This window comes from Poecilia reticulata, linkage group LG15, assembly GCF_000633615.1.
Source record: "Poecilia reticulata strain Guanapo linkage group LG15, Guppy_female_1.0+MT, whole genome shotgun sequence".
Classification (NCBI taxonomy): Eukaryota; Metazoa; Chordata; class Actinopteri; order Cyprinodontiformes; family Poeciliidae; genus Poecilia; species Poecilia reticulata.
The window spans coordinates 1,491,961-1,507,678 of record NC_024345.1 but is presented as its reverse complement, the minus strand read 5'-3'; the positions used below and the strand labels follow the sequence as shown (position 1 = coordinate 1,507,678).

Below are 15,718 nucleotides of genomic sequence, written 5' to 3'. Positions count from 1 at the left end.
CTTTTGCCACTCCTCTTTAAATGTCTTTGGCCAGATGGAGAGACAGAATCAGGGATGTGATCGTTACCCATTTCTACGAACTGCAAATAATGTTTTGAACTTCCTCATTTTCTTCTCTCTACACTTTTGTAGTTAAAGCTGGTTACATCCACATAATCTAGAATAGAAATGTGTCCAAATTATGTTTGACAGGTTTTAAAATCATGGTTGATCCAAGTAATCATAGTTTATTATCTCCAGAAAGTGTCAGGCTCCAGCAGCCACAGCTATCAGTTATTCAAAATGTCATCCTTGCTAATGTATTACCCATGCTGTCATCAACCAGTCTTTGGTTGTGCATAAAACATACAAAAAACATAGAAGATGCTTATTACAGTATAGGCAACACAATATGAATAATATCTTCCTATTTTTGGGGGGGAGTGGAGGAAAATGGAAATTGGTACTAAACCTGAGGCACAGAGAAAAATTGGTAATTGATTAATGGGCAACAGTTTGTGGAGTACTCTGTAGATCGATTAATCACTTCAGCATCAGAGATCACTCATGTTTCAACATTATAAGTATATTTTCTAATGGCCACCAAGCTAATATCTTCAGTCTTCACTTCCGCTCCTCATTTCTGTCCTCCTCCATCTCGCTTCCTCCACTCTTTCGTCTTATCAGTGTGTCCAGGGTGCCCTCCTCTCTTCTACTTTCTGGGTCTTTCTTTTGGGTGGCCCCTTAGTGCCCCCTCCTACACACACTCTCACACCCAGAGCATGCACTTCAGACAGGGGGCTAATGGGAAAATAAATTACCAGCCGGCAAAAGCCCTAGCTCGGCACTTCTGGCTGGAGAGAGAAAGGGCCCACAGGAGGGGCTGGCTGGAATGAAGGGAGGTGGTCCAAGAACTGAGAGAGGGAGAGAGAAAGACGAGAGAGGAAGACACACGAGTCGCCAAAAAAAAAAAAAAAAAAAAGTTGAGAAAAGGGAAAAAATGCTTGGGAAAATGAGACAGAATGTACAAGGGGAAAGGAGGACGGTGAGAGAGAGGAAGATAGGTTGAAGGGATTAGCTGGAGTTCATATGTGGTCTGTGAAGCGTCTGCTCATCACTTTTTCTACCATTTTACCATCTCTGGTCATCACAGACCATCACAGAGGGCTAAAATGACCAATAACATAAATACACATACACGCATCCTATACTCCTCAGAACCATATCTGGGATTAATTACTCTTTGCGAAGCAGGAGTTTAGGTATCAAACCAACAGATTTGCTATGGACATCTGAGATGGTGTGTGTGCCCGTGTGTATGCCTTTATATTTTTGAGGTTGGGTTATTGGGTTTTGTTGTGTGAAAGGCGAAAAAAACGCACTCACACTTCAGAAGCAGAAAAATAAATTGTGGTCTCTTGGTTTTGTTTTCTCTCTTTCTGAAGGTTTAGAGGTAAACTCCATAACTGCCAACTTGTGTTGTCTTTAGGCTTCTGTCTCTCCTCTACTCCCATCCAAAACTACCATGGGAAACTAATTGTGAGGTAAGGAATATGTATTCATTGCACAATAATCCAGAGAGGACTTTTTATTACACATGTTGAAACACAACATGTTTGCTCTTTTTAGTTTATTGAAATGCCAAAACAAACAGCTGTGAAAAATCCCTTTAATATTTCATCATTCTTTTGCTTCACTACTGAAGGAAGCAACCAATAAAACACAAACTAACAATTTACTTTCAAATGTTAATTATGTTATATAAATTCAAGACAAAAAATGTCTGTTGGAACTCTGAAGGTAACTCAACTATGTTTTCAATGAAGATTTTCTACAGCCAATTCTTTTTTTAAATAACATATTGTGATGTCCGTTGGATGATACTGAACAATACTGTTCTAGTTTCATTCTAAGATAACAGGTTAAGAAGATCATGAGTTTTAATAATACATCTGACTAGAGCATCTATATTTAAGAGATATCTAGTGGCGATATCAAGGTGAAGATAACGTGGAATTGTTTTTTGGAAGCAATTTCCATCCAACTTTAAGGATCTGTTTGGTTTTGCAGTTTTTGGCAGGCTGCTGAGATCTGACAGAGCTATGATAGGGCTCTAATCCAGGGCAAAGCTGATTTGCTTAAGGGAGGAGAAGGGAGGGGAAGGGGGTTAAGATGGCCTCCGACAAGAAACAATTGCCCCAAGTGAGAGTCTGCCTCTTTCCCACCCTGCTCCATGACAAAGGTGTACTCTCCATGCTAAGTGACAAATCTGGGGAGACAAAGAGCATTAGCAGGGTGATGCTCTGCTCCAGTGCCTCCGATTGTGGCCAACTCAAAGAGAATCTAATATGGATTTTGAAAAAAAAGGAGAAGGAGAGATTAGAATGAAAGAGAAACAATGAACACCTTCTACCAAGGGGGAATTAGTGGAGGGATTGGATAAGAAGCTGGTGCGACTTGGTGTGTGTGTGTGTGTGTGTGTGTGTGTGTGTGTGTGTGTGTGTGTGTGTGTGTGTGTGTGCGTGTGTGCGTGTGTGTGCGTGTGTGCGCGTGTGGGCGTGCGTGCGCGCTGCATGCTTGAGTGCTTGTTCTTTGAAATTCTGTTTTTCCGTGAAAGAACAATACAGTTTGCAGAATGTATTTATGTGCATTTACATGCAGCCTAAAATGGTTCTTGCAATATTCTTAGCATGCATCAGCCATCTTTGCCACTCATGGAAGCAATCTTTGTTTGAATTGGAGGAGGTGGAGGACAAAATGCAATTTGAAAACTACAGGAGCCTCAAAACAATATGTCTTTTGATTTCAATAAATTTTTTTCCTCCTTAAAACTTCAGGCTTTAGTCTAACACCTGGAACTCTTTGGGTGTGGCACTCTGAAAAAGATCCAAAGTACAGATCAGTTATGGATCACTCAAACCGCCGGTAGCTGGCTTAGCACTGGCATCAGAAGACATCTCAAGACCCCTATTCTTTGTCACTTAGCAGAACAACTGCCTCCGTTTGCCAAGAACTCAGTGTGTGTGTGGGTTCAATCCTTTGCATCTTCACATCCAAACAGGCACTCACACGCACTCACCGACAGCGGCTTTTCAAGCGATAATCTGGAATGATTCATCCTAAACACAAATTTAAGCTAAGTTCATCACACACACCTGCATGCATACACACATGTCCTTTCTCCACCGCCGGTAGACACCCAGCGCACATGCCGCCCACTCATGCCCAATGGGTCAAGCTTGTGGATAAACAGGGGGATTTGCAGAGGCCGCTATTTGGCGGCCCACACAGGCATGTCTACATCGCAGGCAGCCATCTTAAGTCCTAAGAGAACAAAATAAATAAGCAAGGCAGAGGAGATAACTGTTCAACTGACGTTTCACAGTTGTGCCTCGCTTCCCACCAGGAGCGTCTGGCCACCCATCGTCATCGTATAACACACAACAGAAACGAGATGAGGGGAAAGACAAGGCGGGAAAGTCTGATTAGAGTCAACTGAAAGTCACGAGGTTATCGAGGACAACCTCAGACAACTGTTGGGAGAGGAGGTAGTGGGCAAAAAATAGACTAAAACGTAATATTCAGAAATACTAACTCAAAAGCTAACTAAAAGGGAATGGGGTAAATACAGTTTGGTAGAAGAAACCTAATGTGACCCTGACTCTCCAAAGTCTTAACAGACCTTATCAGTAGTTTTCTGATAGAGATGAGTTCCATCAGCTTCTAAGATGTCTTGAATTAAACAGTTTTTTGAGACTCTCTATATTAAAAACACTAGAATAAGATCATTCTAATGAAAGCTGCCTTGTGAAGCACAACTCAGTCGCTGCTACCACCGTTCCTGAGCTATTATTATGGTTCTTGGATATGAAGATAAATGCTTTAAGCTTGGTATCATATACATTTGAGACTCCTCCTGTTGCTTATGTAAGAAAGGAAGTAGTTATTGTATTGTACTGTCACATTGGCTGTGTTTCCAACCAATTGTCACTCAAGTAATTTTGTTGAGTTTTTTTTAACGTTCACAGTAAGAGAAAATACATAAAATGTGAATTATGTGTGTTTACACCTAATTGGACCAATTCAAGTAGGCAATGTGCAGCGTAATTTTGTAAGATATTGACGTTATGCACAGCTGTAAGAAACAAGAAGTAGAGGTTGCAAACTAGCATAGAGAACACATATCAGGAAAATGGAGAAATGTTTTCATGAATGTGTTATTGGCCAAGTTGAAAATGTTCCCTCATTGTCAACTGATATTGGTGACTTTACATGTTGTCCAGAAACATAAAGAAATCCAATTCTAATGCAAAACAACAGTATAAACAGCTGGTCAGTCATGTGAGGTGCAAGTTTACTACATCTTATTTGTATCATAACCCTGACTCCAACATCTCTATGTCAGACTTTCTCAGCCAGACAAAGATTTAGAGAAGCAGCAAAGGCAATTGATGTGGCTTGGCAGTGCGTGCCAACAAGTGATGGTGTCAACCAGCACAGATTCCTGTGGAATATTGTCACTGTTGCCTGGAAACTAAACTATTAGCTGTTACAAGCTATGAGACTATTTTATACACAGTCTTTTGTCATACACCTCTTCAGATTTACTATAAGAGTATCTGCTACTGGTGATCCTTCAAGTCTATAGCATCATAAACCACTATGGCTCTTACTTTAATGAAAAGAGTTACGACATTTAATGTCACTTTTGGATAACGAAATATTCCTGAATTGCAAATAAGATGAAAGAAACCATTATTCCTGTTTGAAACATTTGAATTTGGAGTAGTCAGCTGGAAAAGACTGACCAAAACCGGACAGAATACATTCTCTATATTTGTAAAACATAATAAATGTTTTTTTTATCTATAAAATTTTCTTTCTTAAAGTATTGCTTAAGCCTTGCCTTGTTCATATGTACCCAAACCTGTATTTTGGATAGTCCTGTGAGCTGGACACATCATTACACACTTTTCTCAGTTAAAGCTTTTAGAAATCCAGGCCAAGGGTCATAAATCTTTGATACCAGCATGGTAACATAATCTAGCCACTATGCTATCGTTGATTTCCAGTTAGCTCTACATAAACCCCATGCTCAACAAAAAGAGTTATGTCAGTAGGTATGTTTCTCTTGTGTAAGTAGATCCCTTGGACAAAAAATAAAATAAAAAATTTGTGGAAAAGACATTCATATTTGATTATATTTAAATGCATAAATTGTTATATAGGTAATGCATGATTGACTAATTGAGAAGGTGGACATATGTACATACGAACTGTCAGTGTTTGCTTTGGTGTCTGGTGGCATCTGCTGTGTTGTTGGCTGGAAACTAATCGCAACGGGAGGCTGAAGCCCCAGACTAAGGAGATGAAAGCCGAGGTCACAACCTGGACCAGTGGGACAAGTCACTTTCACAAATACACTCTCACGCATGCAAGTCAGAGCATACACAGGCTGCGTGCACATGGCGTACACAGGACTCGCTGCAGACATATTGGTCTTTCACCGACACACATAGAACACAGCATGAGTGGTGCAGCGCAAGGACGAAGGATGACAGAATGAATAAGATAAAAGAGCAACCGTGTCAAAAATATGACAGATGAAATGCACAGAAACATAAAAGAGCCAGAAAAAAAGGAGTATGAAATGAATTAGAGGAGGCACAGAAGCAAGGCTCTACCTCAACTGGGCAACGGTTTAATCAGCTTAATTAACAAACATAGGCACATAAGCAAAAATAGGCACGCGTGCAAAGATAAAAGATGTGTGTGCCAGCAGCGTTACACAGCAGAGCGTGATAGCATGGAGAAGCATGTGCATCTGTTCTTTAACCTGCAATTGAATAACTCTGGTAAAGTATGTGGGTTAAAAAAAACCCATCAGAATATTTATTCAAAATGAGTGTCAATTTAATAATTTAACCAAACTGTGATTATTATTTTGAGATAACACAGTGTTTTTTACAGGTGTATATAAACTCAGTTTAAGATTTAACTCTGAAGCACAAGTTAAAGTCCCATCTTTTTTTTTTTTTTTTGTGGCAGGCTGCTGAAGATTTTCAAAACAGTTTGAAACCGTTTCTGAAAACAGTTCATACATTAAAAAGCTTGTTTTTAATGTGAATAAAGGCCAGCTTATGCTCCCGTTATGAATATAAATAGGGACATCCATGTTTAACGCAAGCGTCGCATCATGTTTTCAATTAGTTTGTTCAATTGTGGTGATTGTTAGGAAAAGTAGCCATTTGTGGAAACTTCCGAATTGCTTCCATATTTGGCAGAAAGGCTCAAATAGCAGCAAACATGCCAATGGTAGAGGAATTGATAATCTGCATTTTCAGAAAGAGATATAAAAAGAGGCACCAGAGTAGATGAAATTGGGTCTTTGCAACCATTAAATACATTGGAGTACGAGGATGAAGAAATTCTGGGGTAGGATTAGGGGTAGTACTTAGTTATTCGACAGTGATGTAGTGAGAGAAGCAAACAACAGCATAGAGCTCTATAGACATGTTTTTATCCTTTACAGTCCAACATAGTTATATTCCCTGCTGCAATTTTTGTAATTATGCGCCTTTAGGTGAAACTGAGCAGAAAAAGACACAAAGCACTAAAGAGACAAAATAAAACAATTTATCTGTCAAAAAGCAAATTTTCACACCAAGTGGACACGAGTCATGAGAAGTCAAGAATGCAAATGTCTTGAACAGCAGGGACAGCACAGAAGTTCAGATAGTTACATACATTCATGACACCTGCGAAGAAACGCAACCACACAGGAACCTCATGGCGGTAGCAGCTTTTAGTCAGCAGACTGACCACATGACAGGGTGGTGTGGTATGGATTATAGGCCAATAAGCCTATTAGGGTGACAGCAGGGACCACCCGGCCTCCACAGTCACCTACAACCCACAGACACAACCACACACTGCCCTGACATACAACTTACTGGACACAAAGCCAGATACAAACTCAAGCAAATACTTCTGACAATTTGTCTGACAAAAACAGAACGATATGAAACAAAAACATTTACATTGTAATCTTTACGAAAGTAAGACCATTATATTCTTATTTTTTACAGGCTGGTAATGCCTTACAAAGAAAAGAGGCAGAACATGCAGGCATTTACAGTTGCAATAGGTGTGTGCGTGTTAGTGTGCCTGCGTGTGCGCGCGCGCGTGTGTGTGCGTGTGCGTGTGTGTGTGTGTGTGTGTGTGCCTCCGATGCGGTGTGTGTGCCTGCACAGAGGGGAGTCTGAGCGTGGGGGGTAATCACGAGCATCTGTCCCCTCTCTGAACGGCAATTAATTAGATTAAATTAATTTGGGAAGCATGTGTGGATGTGTGATCAAATGCTACAAACCGCCTGCCTTCTTACACCCACCCACACAGGAAATAATGTACATTCTCTAAGCTTTGAACTATGAAGCACATTTCAGCTTAAATTATCATTGCAGGCACATGCAAATACTTTAAGTGAACATGCCGTTTCCTCTGACACAATAAATGAACCCTATTGAGTCCCAACAAGTATTTAAAAATGAGCAGAGGTGAAAACTTCGGTGACACACGCGTGCACACAATCACAAATTAATCCCAATTTGTCGGCCACGACACAGGAGAAACTTTTGGGATTTCATACTTCATACCAGCTTTTGTCACCTTTGCGTGAATAGCCAGGAGCTGAAATAATTGTGTTTTTCTTCCCCGAGGCCCAGTTGGTGCTCACAAGCCACTGGCCTACGTAATATGTTCCAGACAGGGAGAGGGGGAGGAGGGCAATGTGGCTTTGGGTGCGATACAAAAAAGAGCTAGGGTGTGTGTTTGGGAAGGTGTGCTTAATGCTGAAGAACGCAGGCTGCCTACTCCACTCTTATTTTGTGCTAAATAAATTAGGTTTGGAAAAATTCAATATTTGAGAACAAGATGTTTGTGTGCAACAAATATGGACACTCCTGTTGATAATACTTTGTAGAACCCATCTTTGCCAACAGGAGAGGATCTCCCTACATCATTTTATCAGGTTGGAGTATTCAGGGCAAGGGATCTTTGACTATTCTGTGCACTCCCTTTACAGTAGTGATGCACTCTTATGTATTATGTACAACAATATGTCCTACATACTATTTTATTTGATGTTGAAACATTTACATGATTTAGGTGGCTTACATCAGTAAAAGTCATTTTAACATGTCTGCATCGGTCCAAGAAGTGAAACTGGTCCAACATTAAAAGCTAATGTTTATTTTCATTTTTTTGTTGTCTGTGTTTGTGTTTCAGGAGGGGGTGAAAAGAGTTGGGTTGGCAATGTGGTGATTGTTAAGTCATATGCAGAGTTTAACTTTATGGCCTGAGCATGACCCAAAATTCGGACCAAGCCAGGTCAAAGGTATTTCTTCGATAGACAGGTCAGGCTCGGTTTCTGTGGCACGTTTAATGAGCCTGCAATAGATACAGTACTAAGAAGACCAAACAAGAATGTGCAACAAAGTTATGATGATCTGCCTAATATAATCTGAATAGAGGAAGTAGTTTAAAAAATGTTAAGGGAGGAAAGAAAGAAAATAAAGTGCAGAAGTTCATTAGACTCAGACAAGCAGCTAGGCAATTTTTCGCTCTTATCAATCAGACATCCTAGAGGATTTCCACTGGACTCACCCTGCCACTACAACAAGAGACAAAATGGAGCTGGAAGATGTCAAACAAAAGCCAAGAACAGGAGAACTTACATGGCTTACTTGAATAAATTAAACGAAAACAGAAAAACTTTAATTAAAATATGTCGGGTTTATTTGGGCTCGGGCTTAGAATTCAAATGAATTTGGTCAAATCAGGCTCGAACACAACGCCTACAGGGTTGGATTTTATAGACCTGATGTAAACCATAGTTACATAACGTTGGTGGTGGTGCACCGGGGGATAAACTGAAGAGAAACTAGTCAGCGGGGTGATTGGTTTGTTTTCTGGTGGAAGTGGGGGGGCATTTGGTGTGTTAAATGGGTAGGAAATATAATAAAATGCATATTTATTTTATTTGTTTAATATAAATAACAGCAGTACATTTTGTTTTTTTGCTATATCAGCAATTTTAATATCAGTCAAAATGTTCAAATTGGTGCATCCCTAATTGCTATTTGAGTAAAGCCATGCCAACATCCTTTTTTTTCTCCAAAGTCCTTACTTATATATAGCGAGAGAACCCTCAACGCTAAATACTGTAAGAATTAAAAATTCTTGTGTGGATGTTCTTGTGTGGTTGTCTTGACATGTTTGGCAACATGTCAAGACAGGTTGCCAAACAGCAGAGCATCCATACGCGGTCAGAAATGCGTTCCGTCCTTGGTGACATTGATGTAATGTGCACAAAAAAAAAAAAAAAAAAACTGTTGAAGTAGGACTGAAAGGGTAAACGATGGGGGAGGAGCAAGGCAGAGTGGGCTTTGGAGTCTCTATCACTGTATATTCAATGTATTCTGACATGATAGCTTCTCGCCTTTAAATACAGCAGCCCTGTGTATTTAAAGCGCGTTATTTAAATCCTCTCACAAAGCTTTGAAGATGAGTGAAGTTGGTCTCCAATCTCCAGCTCTGGCTGATATGCAAACGCAGAGAAAATACACACAGACATACATACGCACATTAACCCCACTGCCACTATGCACACACAAAAGGGCTTGCCAGCACAATGCCTTCAAATATAGCTGTCCAATCTTCTGACTCTCAATTTGCCCACCTTTTTGATAATATGTGGCTGTTTGAAAAAGGGTGAAAGGCAAGGGTGGCATGCAATTTAGAGATACTACTACGCAGACATTTGCAGTCATCCACCTCACTCCATTGCTTTCTCTCTCTCTCTCTCTTTCCATCTTTTGATTATGCGATTCGCCTTGTCAGACGAACAAATAGGGGAGGGAAAAAAAAAAGGTAGTGTTTAACACTACCTTTTTCAATGACAAAATACAATCTAGACAGGGCCAGTAATTCGACAGAGAGGGATTAGCCTAACGCAAGGTTGGGCCCCGAGATTAAGACGAAGCCAGAGAGCGGGGATCTTGAATTTCATCATCTTCAGTGCTTGGGCACAATGGTCTTCTTCCCCTTTTCTCCTCTGCCGTCTGATGAGGGGTCAGGAGAACTCACCTCTCCTCTTCTTCTGTTCCTTTTACTAAGAGCGGCACTCATGACTGCTTTCAGCCCGACTGTAGATACCAGAGTGGTCGGGGAACCTCAGAAGATCAGAGCTCTCTACATACTTCTGAACAAACAAGGACAGTTTGGGAAACTAAAGACCAATAGTGGCCTTTTAAAAACTCCTAAGGATGTTGGCCTGTCATTAAAAGCATCCAAAAAGGCCGAATTATCTACTGACAGCTACAAACATGATCCAACAGATTTAATTATAGCTGCATGAATGAAGGCCTATTGCAGATCATTGTGCTAGGCTGCCCTCTTGTGGTGAATTTTTATAGTTACCAAATTTCTGCAAATCTGCACTTGAGACAACGGGAACACAATGCACCGATAAACTAAAGGATGATAAGTTTGGAGCCATTCATTGTGGAAATTAATCTTATAATGATTTTAAATTCCTAGTGATTTAGTTAAACTATTTTGTTTCCAATGCCAAATGATTTCAAAACAAATAACTTCAATAAACTTTACACGCATGAGCCGGATGTACAAGTTTGAAGTTACTTTAACTTTTCTCCAACACCCTCTTAGTAAAAACTATTTCCAACAGCACTAATATTTCTTAAAAGTGCCCTTGCAAGTTGTAATTTGACCTTTTGTTGGCATCAAAAGCTTCTGGCATAATTCTGGTTGTATGCTCCAGCACATCTTAGCAAACGATCTAAATTAACGTCACTAATTCTGCTATCTTAGCTTGGACCTGGCTTCTAATCACAGCTCACCTATTTTAGAAACGAGTTGACATTAGAGCCGTTCCACAAATTCAATGCAAGTTTTACTGACTCCAAATCCTGCTTTGATGTGTTAGAACAACAAACTGTGTTTCAGTTTTTAACCATTTGGCTCGACATGTGCCCCCTAAGAAAAGCTGATAAGCTAGAGTGATCAAGAATATTTCAGGAGCAATAACATAATATTCCGAAAACAATAATTTTGCGATATGACATGATAGCTTCTTGCCCTGATAGTTTAGGTCTAAGTGACAAAAATTGTGTGATGTGGAATTGAGGGTGCACCAATAAATCGGCCCTGATTTTTGTATTTCTGGGACATTAGAGATTAGCCGATACCTGCATCTAAAACCCTCGTCTTATCCTCCAATCTCTACAGTCCACAGTTAACAAAAGTCAGCCCACTGTTGCCAGCTTAGCGGCTTCATGCCTATTTTAGCGACTTGTCAAAGAAAAAAATTGGTATTGGCCAAAATCTGAATCGGCAGGTCAGGCTTTTTAAGAACAGTGATTGGACAGAAAACTGTAATCGCTGCGCTACTAGTTTAAACTTAAAGAAACAGATACTATCAAGTGTGGCTGCGGCAGAATCATGTTGTCAAACTATTTTGCTGAAAATGTCCAGAAAAAGGATGTACATTTCAGAAACAGGATGAAATAATAGAAAATGTATCTCTAAATTCAGGATGAATAACTTAATGGTTGAAGCTTGGACACAACTGGTTAATATTCCACATTACAGCTGCTTTTAGAAAGGAAATAAAAGAACAACAAAGAAGAACACGGACCTCAAATATATTCAAAATTTGGATTTGGATCTGTGACAGGAAATCAACTAGTTTGTATCTGCGATGTAGTTTACAAAGGGACATTTACGTAAAAATGAGTGTTGGTTATTTATTTTCGCTTGTGTAATTTGACCGTATATAGATTAGAGAAATTTACAAGAAATGGCGCATCCAGTTCTTGTTTATAGAATTCATTATGCAAAAAAAAAATAAAAAATCAAAAGAAAAGAAAAAAAAAGTTTTAAATGCGTCATTAAAAGGAAGGCCACAACTGATCTGACTTTCATCACTACAATGAGCAATTTAACCTTCTGACCCACAATTTAGCCTTCAATCAAACCTCCCTTTCTAGTGCACATGTAGTTGTGTGACTTTAAAATGTATATGGTCATTCAAACGTAGAAACTTTTTTGCAACTAAAATACAAAACATTTTCAGCACTTATAAACTTTCATGGTACATAAGTTGAGTTTGAAAAGGATATTGTTGCAAATTTAACTTTCTACCTCTTACACACAAGAAAGTGAAAATACCCAGCAGTCTGGAGTGACTCTTGTCAAACCAATCAGTAAGCAAGCACATCAAAATATTACGATTTCCATGTACAATCCATAAGTAGCTGTGTGTGCGCTTCGTTGATTCCAAATGTTAGCCAGAAGCCCTTCACATCCAAGTTTATAAAGGAGTAAAGTTACTGTCTCCCTCTCCCATGTTCTTCATTCCAGCTGTCAGGAGCCTGGTATGGCTTTGATCTTCTGTCATTAGTCAGGCATGCAGAGACAGAGGCAAAAATTTAAACTTGTCTGTTTTCTCTCCTTTTTATGCTCTTTTTTTTTGCCCTCTCCCACGCTCCTTGCAGAAGACATCGGCTGACCAGTTTGTCTCTTCGAGTCTCTTTCACGGCATAAATGTGCTGTTGCTAGCTTTGACGTGTACAGAAAGCGACAGCGTCGGTGCGCTCAGTTAGCTCGTCTTAATGCTTTCTGTCCCACAGACATTCTTTCAAAGGACTTTGAGGAGTCTCAAAGGTCAGAGGTCATTTGCTGAGCTCAAGTGATGTAACTTCAGTCTGAGGTCACATCAGGCATCATCAGGAAGCATTCACTGGAGATTCATGAGCTGCTGTTATTCCCTCGAACAGCACTGCTTTCAGTAGATTAGTGAATGGCAGAGACGTTCACATGGACATTTTGTTGATCCTACTGAATCAGAGAAAGTGTTTGCAAATACTGAGTCTGAGTCAAATACTTATTATCCCTGCAGAACACAGTAGTCATATGATATAAATCCACTATTAGTACAAAAAACAAAATAAAGTGAGACAGGCAGTGAGAAGTCTATCTGGATAATAGGGAAAACATATTAATTATTTCCACCTAAAAACTTCTGCTATTAAGGCAGTGAAATATAAAAAATATTTTACTGCAGTCCAATCATATCTTGGCAATATTGCTTAAAGTGGTATTGCATTAAACAAATATTATCCAGTCCCCCTGTGAAAATAAAAAAGTAAATACTTGCCCGTTTTCTAATATTTTTTCAAATTGTAGAGCTGCATAATATCAACCCGATGATACAAGTCTGAGATAGCTTTAGCATGTTAACTGCTACAATACACACTGGATGCTGTGTGAAAGCGGTGGTGTTCCTAAAGTCACCACTGTTAATGAGACCTTATCAACTGCTTAGTAAAATTTGGGCAATTAATCTAGCTGACAGAACTGAGAAAAGTGGGAATGAGTCAGTTTCGGTATCAAGGTTCATTATCAAGGTTTGTAAGTAGTTCTGGTTTCAATAACTGATTCAGTTTTCCATAATACAGCTCCTCGCTCCTCATAGCAAATTTGCGTGTGCTGGGACAATCACTTGAAAAACGGCACAAGTGCCGAGCACACAGAACAAGAAAGTGACTGATTTTTCTGAGTACGTCAGCCTGCTGAAAATGGTAACTGAACACATTTAGGTCACGGGTTTGTGGCTGGTTTAAAACAAAATTAAAAAGTTCAGTCTCATTTACAAAAGCTTCTTCCTGTGCCTGTGGTACATCCTGGACACAGTCTCTCTTTCCCTTCTCTTAGCATCTGGTTTGTTACCTATTAAATAATATGCATTCAAATCAAAGAACTATATGCAGTCCTGAAAAACAAGTTACTCTCTGCGTTACTTAGCTCCACTCAGTTTTGCCTGTTCTCTCCCTAATTTCGGTCATCAATATTTTCTGCCTGACTTTGTTCCTCAGATTTTACAAAAGCATGTCATGAAAGGGTCATTTTTACTGCACATATACATTAGATTTATTAATGTATTTTTAAATGCATTAAAAGTAATTTCAACAATTCATATTTAGTTTAGGCAGTTGTTTGGCTTATTAATTACTATGGTAAAGCACAAAGTTCATAGAGACATTAGCTTTGTTTTTATGCAAATTTTTGTTCAATCAATTACACCCAATGTTACACCTCCATTATCAGCTGCCTCCTTCTTCTGTCTTCTCGAAAAATATCAGTGAGCTTTGCACATTTAGTGGCATCCTCCACTAATGCCTCTCTTTTCTTTAACCCCACCTGGTTTCTTCCTACCCATTTTTACTCTCTAGTCAAAAGATGCAGCCGCTTCTCCAATCTGCCCAGACTTATAGCAGATGTGCACTAATGAAGAGGACTCAACCAACTGTGAGCTTAACAGGGGTGTTGTTTTTTTGTTTTGTTTGTTTATTTTTTGGTTTTTGTTGAAATGATAGCTCCCAAACTGCCATTGCCATCTCTAAAAGGGACAGATCAAATATGAGAAAATAGCACTACTAAGATACATATTCTACCATCATTTTTCCACCCTCGTTCATGGGCGCTGATCAACCCATGAACAAAGTCACCCACCGGGAAACCTCCCAATTTTCGCCATCACACCTTGGTACAGGGGCCAGAACAATGGTCAGGACCAGTTCTACAGGGGCACTGGCCCCTTTTGGCCCTTGTCAGTCAGTTTCGGTGTCAAGGTTATCACAATTGGAAATAGTTATAGTTGAACTGCCCATGACTTTGGACCACCAAGCAACAGTTCAGTTTTTTTTCCCTCTTAAGCCTAGGTATGACGCTCCTGATGTCATCTTTGGTTCAGGGGAAAAGTGACAGTTGCATCCCATGTGCGAGCGATTCATCACTGCGTAGCAGTACTCGATGCAGCATATCCAGCCTCAGTTTACTCCTTATGAAGCTCCCACAAATTTGTTTTTTAATACATTTTTCTTGACAATCCTTACAGCTCTGCGGTTCTCCATACTGCTGTTGCATGTTGTTCTACAACTATTTTTCTTTCCACCAACTATGAATATTCTTGAAGGCAGCACTTCATGAACAACCAGTTTCTCCAGCAGTGACCTTTTCTGGCTTCCTCTCCTTATAAAGGATGTCAATGATCGTTTTCTTGACATCTGTCCGGGTGGCAGTCTGGCCTACTGACCCAGACTGGGAGAACATTTAGAGGCTCAAGAAACTTTTGCAGATGTTTGAATTAATTAATTGACTGGGTGTGGCACCGTGACTTTCCAATAGTTAACATTTTCACAATATTCTTTTTTTAACACACTGAGTTTTGGGTTTTACTTATCTGTAAGCCATAATCATCAACATTACAAAAAGTAAAAGGCTTGATATGTTCCACTCTAATAAATCTTCATAATACATGAGGTGATTGGCAAAAATACTTATCTTTTTTATATTCGTATTCTATTTGTTTTTATATGCACCTTTACAGTAACCACGACACCCAAACATGAAGTAGCATGTAATGACATCCACTAACCACATGGTGGCAGAAACAGCACAAAAATATGTTCTTGTACACTCAGAGGTTGACTTTTTTTTCTTTTTTTTACTTAGTTTTCTAAAAGTTTTCAAATCTGCATAGCACGCAAGTCACATGAAGCGACAATTGTTTCACAAAATGAGGTGAAAAATACTTAATACTCACATTTTCAATGACAAATGTCCACTCCTTGTCCTCAAACTCTTCCGCATGGGGATC

General features: G+C 39.5%; 1 protein-coding gene across 1 annotated transcript in view; it reads right to left on the bottom strand.

Moving 5' to 3' along the window:
- The window catches only part of ehbp1 (EH domain binding protein 1), a 159,071-nt gene that overhangs the window by 127,554 nt on the left and 15,799 nt on the right, over positions 1-15,718 (bottom strand). The window contains exon 5 of the mRNA XM_017309054.1: positions 15,665-15,718. Within this exon, the coding sequence (XP_017164543.1) occupies positions 15,665-15,718 (54 nt within the window). The remainder of the gene's footprint in view (positions 1-15,664) is intronic.